This window comes from Calidris pugnax, unplaced genomic scaffold (genome assembly GCF_001431845.1).
Source record: "Calidris pugnax isolate Ruff unplaced genomic scaffold, ASM143184v1 scaffold639, whole genome shotgun sequence".
NCBI lineage: Eukaryota > Metazoa > Chordata > Aves > Charadriiformes > Scolopacidae > Calidris > Calidris pugnax.
This window is the reverse complement of record NW_015091443.1, coordinates 35,126-42,475: the sequence shown is the minus strand read 5'-3', so window position 1 is coordinate 42,475 and position 7,350 is coordinate 35,126. Positions and strand designations below refer to the sequence as shown.

General features: G+C 65.3%; 1 protein-coding gene across 1 annotated transcript in view; it reads left to right on the top strand.

Annotated features, from left to right (window-relative positions):
* The window catches only part of DNMT3A (DNA (cytosine-5-)-methyltransferase 3 alpha), a 26,032-nt gene that overhangs the window by 12,160 nt on the left and 6,522 nt on the right, over window positions 1-7,350 (top strand). The window contains exons 5-13 of the mRNA XM_014961566.1: window positions 294-506; window positions 614-772; window positions 864-971; window positions 1,490-1,646; window positions 2,379-2,528; window positions 2,850-2,894; window positions 3,408-3,487; window positions 3,601-3,713; window positions 7,005-7,224. Of these exons, the coding sequence (XP_014817052.1) occupies window positions 294-506; window positions 614-772; window positions 864-971; window positions 1,490-1,646; window positions 2,379-2,528; window positions 2,850-2,894; window positions 3,408-3,487; window positions 3,601-3,713; window positions 7,005-7,224 (1,245 nt within the window). The remainder of the gene's footprint in view (window positions 1-293; window positions 507-613; window positions 773-863; window positions 972-1,489; window positions 1,647-2,378; window positions 2,529-2,849; window positions 2,895-3,407; window positions 3,488-3,600; window positions 3,714-7,004; window positions 7,225-7,350) is intronic.

Sequence of the window (7,350 nt, the reverse complement as noted above, 5' to 3'; positions counted from 1 at the left end):
GCATCTCCCCACCCCCCCAGCAGCTTTGCAGATGGTCCCCAAGCCATCCCCTCCCGGCCACGGAGGGAAGGTGAGGTGTGGGGCTGAAGGGGACCCCCCCCAAGCTGCTCCAGGGCAGGGTGGGGGGGTCCACGCTGCCAGGGAGGCTGTGCAATAGCACCCACTGCTTGGGGGGGGCTGCCAGGCCCAGGGCAGGGTCTGGGGGGGCTGTTCCCCACCCCCCAGCAGCACTGTGCCTGCATCTCGGGGTGCAGCCCTGACTGGTGTGTGTGTGTGTGTGTCCCCTTCCCCAGGCGGAGAAGAAGGCGAAGGTGATCGCCGTGATGAACGTGGTGGAGGAGACGCCGCGGGCCGAGCCCCAGAAGGAGGAGGAGGCCAGCCCCCCCGCCTCGCAGCAGCCCACCGACCCCGCCTCGCCCAACGTGGCCACCACGCCTGAGCCCGTGGTGGCCGACGCCGTCGACAAGAACACCTCCAAGTCGGCCGACGACGAGCCCGAGTACGAGGTGAGGGCAGGGCGAGGGGGGATGGGGGGTTTGCGGGGCTGCTGCCCCCCACCAGGGACACGGGCACCCTGACACCTTCCCCCCCCCGTCCCCTCTCCCGGCGGCAGGACGGCCGGGGCTTTGGCATCGGCGAGCTGGTGTGGGGCAAGCTGCGTGGCTTCTCCTGGTGGCCCGGGCGCATCGTCTCCTGGTGGATGACGGGCCGGAGCCGGGCGGCCGAGGGCACCCGCTGGGTGATGTGGTTCGGGGATGGCAAGTTCTCTGTGGTAAGTGGCACCCGTGGGGTTGGGGGGAGGGTCCGGGCATCCCCCCGTCCCTGTCCCCGCGTGTCCTCACGGCCGTGTCCCCGTCCCCTAGGTCTGTGTGGAGAAGCTCCTGCCGCTCAGCTCCTTCGCCAGCGCCTTCCACCAGGCCACCTACAACAAGCAGCCCATGTACCGCAAAGCCATCTACGAGGTGCTGCAGGTGAGTGGGGGTGGCACCAGCCCCCCAGCTCCCACGCTTTTAGGGGGACACCGGTGCCCGTCCCCAGGCAGGGTCCGTGGGAGCAGGCAGCTGCCTCCACCCTGGCAGGACCCATCCCTTCCTCGCCCCCTGTGCCCAGCAGCATCCTGGGGGGCACAGGGTGTCTCCTTAAGGGTGGAGGGGATCTAGGGGACTCCTTAAGGAGCTTCTGGGGGGCTCTTGTCCCAGCCAGGGGTGTCTGGAGGGCTGTTGGGGAAGCTGGGGGGCAGGTTGGGGTCTCTGAGGGTCTCTGGGGAGTTGCTGATGTCCCTGTGGGGCGATGCTTGGGGGGGCTCTTGGCAGTGCTGGGAGGTGTTGGGGGTTTCTTGTGGGGCAATAATGGGGGTGTCTGACCGTGTAGGTCCCTTTGGGGTGGGGGGCTGCGAACTGGGCAATGTGGGCAGCTTCTGGAGCAGCTGGGGGGCCTGAGGATGGGGACCCCCTGGGCTGAGGGGGTGACAGCCGTGGCTCCCTGGCAGGTGGCGAGCAGCAGAGCGGGGAAGATCTTCCCAGCGTGCCCCGAGAACGACGAGACCGACACCTCCAAGGTGGTGGAGATCCAGAACAAGCAGATGATCGAGTGGGCCCTGGGCGGCTTCCAGCCCTCCGGCCCCAAGGGGCTGGAGCCCCCCGAAGGTGAGACAGGGGGAGGTGTGGGGACCCACTCGGTGGCCCTGGTTGTCCCCCGGGACCCCCAGCCATCGGCTCCAGCATCACTGGGGCAACGCACCTTGGGCAGAGGAAGCGCCATGGGGCTGGCAAGTGCTGGGGGCAGATAGATTCCCCTGTGGGGTGTGGGGCTGCTGATGGGACCCATTTGATGGGATCCTCACTGACAGGACCCTATTGGTGGGACTCCTTTTGATGTGACCCCCACTAACGGGACCCCAGCGATAGGATCCCTGCTAACAGGGCCCCAGCGATGGGACTCCCACTGATGGGACCCCTTTTGACAGGACCCTGTTGATGAGACACCAGTTCATGGGATCCCCACTGATGGGACTCCTGTTGATGGGACCCCGCTGACGGGACCCCCACTAACAGAACCCCTTTTGACGGGATCCCTTTTGACAGGACCCCGTTGATAGGATTCCCATTGATGGGACCCCACTGACAGGACCCCCATTGCTGGAACCCTGCTGACAGGACCCCCATAGACGGGACACCCATTCATGGGACCCTGTTTGACGGTACCCCGTCGATGGGATCCCCATTGATGGGACCCCCGTTGATGGAACCCTGCTGATGGGACCCCCATTGATGGGACCCAGTTGACGGGACCCCAGTTGGGGCCCCCATTGGTGGGACTTTGCCGACGGGACCCCCATTGATGACACCCCATTGATGAGACCCCACTGGCCCTTTCAGAGGAGCGAAACCCCTACAAAGAAGTTTACACGGAGATGTGGGTAGAGCCAGAAGCCGCTGCCTACGCACCCCCCCCACCCGCCAAAAAACCCAGGAAAAGCACAACGGAGAAACCCAAGGTCAAGGAGATCATCGACGAGCGCACCCGAGGTAGGACTGGGGGCTCAGGGGTAGGACTGAGGGCTCAGGGGTAGGGCTGGGGGCTCAGGGGTGCCCCCGCACCCACCCACCCCTCCGCAGGGGGGGTTTCTTGGCCATGACCCTGCCGGAGTCCCAGCGCCAGGAGGGTGGTGCTCATGGGGGGGCTCTGGGGTGAAAACTGGACCAGGTCCCCTTTTCCACTGGGGACTTCCCTCCTGGGGGTCCCCTCGCTTTGTCCCCCACTGTGGGGGCTGCGCGGAGGGGTCCTGGCTGGGGCAGGGCTGGTGCTGGGCAGGACCCCCCCACGCTGACCCCCCTGTCCCTCCCCAGAGCGGCTCGTCTACGAGGTGCGGCAGAAATGCAGGAACATCGAAGGTGAGTGTGGGGCTGGGACACGTCCTGCCCCCGGGGACGGGGTCCCTCCCCAGGGCTGGCTGCAGAGCTGGGGGGCAGAGGGGGCTCGGGGGGGCAGGGGGGGTTCTGAGGGGCAGGGGGGCAGCCCAAGGGGCTGGGGGACGGGTTTGTCCCCTCCCTCAGCCTGGCTGGCAGCAGGGACAGGGTTGGGGGGGGGCTTTCCTGGATGGTGGCAGGGACCCCAGGGACACTGCCCGGGGCTGGGGACACTGACAGGGGAAGGGCTGGGGCTCAGGGGGGCTGCTGGGGCCCCAGGCGGTGGGAGCCCTGCCCCACTGTCCCCTGGGTGGGTCACCATCGCGCCACGGTGGCTGTTTGGCAAATTGGGGTTTGTGGGGGGCTCTGCTGCTCCCCAGCTTGGGGGGCAAAGCTGGTGTGACCCATACATGGGGGGTGAGTGTTTGCCAGGGGTGGCAGCAGGTGCTGGGGGGAGGCAGAGCCTGGGGGTGACATCTCCTCCTCCTGTCCCCCCAGACATCTGCATCTCCTGCGGGAGCCTCAACGTCACCCTGGAGCACCCTCTATTTATCGGAGGAATGTGCCAAAACTGCAAGGTACGGCCTGGCACCGGGGGGGCACGGCCACGTCCCCCCCAGATTGCCCCATCCCGGGGGTCTCCCGCCATCCCCGGCATCGGGCTCAGGCCTCGGCTCCCCTTCTCCCCCAGAACTGCTTCTTGGAGTGCGCGTACCAGTACGACGACGATGGCTACCAGTCCTACTGCACCATCTGCTGCGGCGGCCGCGAGGTGCTCATGTGCGGCAACAACAACTGCTGCAGGTCCGGGGCCACCGGCCCGGGGGGGCTGGGAGGGGTTCGGTGATACCACGGTCCTGCTGTGGGGCTGGGGAGGTTCTGGTCATGCCACGGTCCCGCTGTGGGGCTGGGGAGGTTCTGGTGATGCCATGGTCCTGCTGTGGGGCTGGGGAGGTTCTGGTGGTACCACAGTTCCGTTGGGGAGGTTTTGGTGATGCCAGGTCCTGGTGTGGGGCTGGAGAGGTTTTGCCAATGCCACGATCCTGATGTGGGGCTGGTGGGGGTTTGGTAGTACCACAGTTCCATTGGGGAAGTTTTGGTGATGTCACAGTCCTAGCATGGGGCTGGGGAGGTTTTGGTGATGCCACAGCACTGCTGTGGGCCTGGGGAGATTTTGGTGATGCCATGGTCCTGATGTGGTGCTGGAGAGGTTTTGGCAATGCCACAGTCCTGGCATGGGGCTGGGGAGGTTTCAGTGATGCTATGGTACTGGCGTGGGGCTGGGGAGTTTTCGGTGATGCCATGGTCTCAGTGTGGGGCTGGGGAGGTTTTGGTGATGCTATGGTACTGATGTGGGGCTGGGGAGGTTTTGGTGGTGCCACGGTTCCATTGGAGGGAGAGGGTTTTGGTGATGCCATGGTCTTGGCATGGGGCTGGCACGGTTTTGGTGGTGGGACTGGGGTTGATGCCGCAGTCCTGCCATGGGGTTTTGGTGATGCCATTCCTGGCGTTGGGCTGGGATGTTTTGGTGATGCACCAGTCCTGATGTGGGGCTGGAGAGGTTTTGGTGATGCCCCAGTCTCGACATGGAGCTGGGAAGGTTTTGGCAGTGCCCCAGTCCCACCAAGGGGCTGGGAAGATTTTGGTCATGCCTCAGTCCTGGCATCAGAATTTGGTGATGCCAGTCCTGCTTCCCGTCTGGGATGTTTCGGTGATGCCACAATCCTGGCGTGGGGCTGGGGAGGTTTTAGTGGTACCACAGTTCCATTGTGGGGGCTTTGGTGGTGGCCAAGTCTTGGCGTGGGGCTGGGGAGGTTTTGGTGATGCCACGGCCCTGCTGTGGGGCTGGGGAAGTTTTGGTGGTGCCCCAGTCCCAGCCATGAGTCTTTGTGTGGGGCCAGCAGAGGTTTGGTCAGTGGGGCAGGTCCCGGCGTGCCCCATGGCCACAACTGGCAGAGACAGCACAGCGTGGCCGTGCCCCCCACGCTGACCCCCCTGTCCCTCCCCAGAGCGGCTCGTCTACGAGGTGCGGCAGAAATGCAGGAACATCGAAGGTGAGTGTGGGGCTGGGACACGTCCTGCCCCCGGGGACGGGGTCCCTCCCCAGGGCTGGCTGCAGAGCTGGGGGGCAGAGGGGGCTCGGGGGGGCAGGGGGGGTTCTGAGGGGCAGGGGGGCAGCCCAAGGGGCTGGGGGACGGGTTTGTCCCCTCCCTCAGCCTGGCTGGCAGCAGGGACAGGGTTGGGGGGGGGCTTTCCTGGATGGTGGCAGGGACCCCAGGGACACTGCCCGGGGCTGGGGACACTGACAGGGGAAGGGCTGGGGCTCAGGGGGGCTGCTGGGGCCCCAGGCGGTGGGAGCCCTGCCCCACTGTCCCCTGGGTGGGTCACCATCGCGCCACGGTGGCTGTTTGGCAAATTGGGGTTTGTGGGGGGCTCTGCTGCTCCCCAGCTTGGGGGGCAAAGCTGGTGTGACCCATACATGGGGGGTGAGTGTTTGCCAGGGGTGGCAGCAGGTGCTGGGGGGAGGCAGAGCCTGGGGGTGACATCTCCTCCTCCTGTCCCCCCAGACATCTGCATCTCCTGCGGGAGCCTCAACGTCACCCTGGAGCACCCTCTATTTATCGGAGGAATGTGCCAAAACTGCAAGGTACGGCCTGGCACCGGGGGGGCACGGCCACGTCCCCCCCAGATTGCCCCATCCCGGGGGTCTCCCGCCATCCCCGGCATCGGGCTCAGGCCTCGGCTCCCCTTCTCCCCCAGAACTGCTTCTTGGAGTGCGCGTACCAGTACGACGACGATGGCTACCAGTCCTACTGCACCATCTGCTGCGGCGGCCGCGAGGTGCTCATGTGCGGCAACAACAACTGCTGCAGGTCCGGGGCCACCGGCCCGGGGGGGCTGGGAGGGGTTCGGTGATACCACGGTCCTGCTGTGGGGCTGGGGAGGTTCTGGTCATGCCACGGTCCCGCTGTGGGGCTGGGGAGGTTCTGGTGATGCCATGGTCCTGCTGTGGGGCTGGGGAGGTTCTGGTGGTACCACAGTTCCGTTGGGGAGGTTTTGGTGATGCCAGGTCCTGGTGTGGGGCTGGAGAGGTTTTGCCAATGCCACGATCCTGATGTGGGGCTGGTGGGGGTTTGGTAGTACCACAGTTCCATTGGGGAAGTTTTGGTGATGTCACAGTCCTAGCATGGGGCTGGGGAGGTTTTGGTGATGCCACAGCACTGCTGTGGGCCTGGGGAGATTTTGGTGATGCCATGGTCCTGATGTGGTGCTGGAGAGGTTTTGGCAATGCCACAGTCCTGGCATGGGGCTGGGGAGGTTTCAGTGATGCTATGGTACTGGCGTGGGGCTGGGGAGTTTTCGGTGATGCCATGGTCTCAGTGTGGGGCTGGGGAGGTTTTGGTGATGCTATGGTACTGATGTGGGGCTGGGGAGGTTTTGGTGGTGCCACGGTTCCATTGGAGGGAGAGGGTTTTGGTGATGCCATGGTCTTGGCATGGGGCTGGCACGGTTTTGGTGGTGGGACTGGGGTTGATGCCGCAGTCCTGCCATGGGGTTTTGGTGATGCCATTCCTGGCGTTGGGCTGGGATGTTTTGGTGATGCACCAGTCCTGATGTGGGGCTGGAGAGGTTTTGGTGATGCCCCAGTCTCGACATGGAGCTGGGAAGGTTTTGGCAGTGCCCCAGTCCCACCAAGGGGCTGGGAAGATTTTGGTCATGCCTCAGTCCTGGCATCAGAATTTGGTGATGCCAGTCCTGCTTCCCGTCTGGGATGTTTCGGTGATGCCACAATCCTGGCGTGGGGCTGGGGAGGTTTTAGTGGTACCACAGTTCCATTGTGGGGGCTTTGGTGGTGGCCAAGTCTTGGCGTGGGGCTGGGGAGGTTTTGGTGATGCCACGGCCCTGCTGTGGGGCTGGGGAGGTTTTGGTGGTGCCCCAGTCCCAGCCATGAGTCTTTGTGTGGGGCCAGCAGAGGTTTGGTCAGTGGGGCAGGTCCCGGCGTGCCCCATGGCCACAACTGGCAGAGACAGCACAGCGTGGCCGTGCCGGGGCCACCGTCCCCACCGACACCGACACGGGCTGTGGCCGTGGCAGGTGCTTCTGCGTGGAGTGCGTGGACCTGCTGGTGGGCCCGGGGGCGGCCCAGGCGGCCATCAAGGAGGACCCCTGGAACTGCTACATGTGCGGCCACAAGGGTGTCTACGGGCTGCTGCGGCGGCGGGAGGACTGGCCCTCGCGCCTCCAGATGTTCTTCGCCAACAACCACGACCAGGAGTTTGTGAGTCACCCGGCGGCAGGACCCGCTGCCCCCCGTGTCCCCACGTCCCCACTGCCCCCATGTTCCCCTTCTCTGCTGCCCCCCGTGTCCCCCCTTCCTCGCTGTCCCCATGTCACCCCTCCCCGCTGCCCCCCATGTCCCCCTCTCCACTGCCCCTCATGT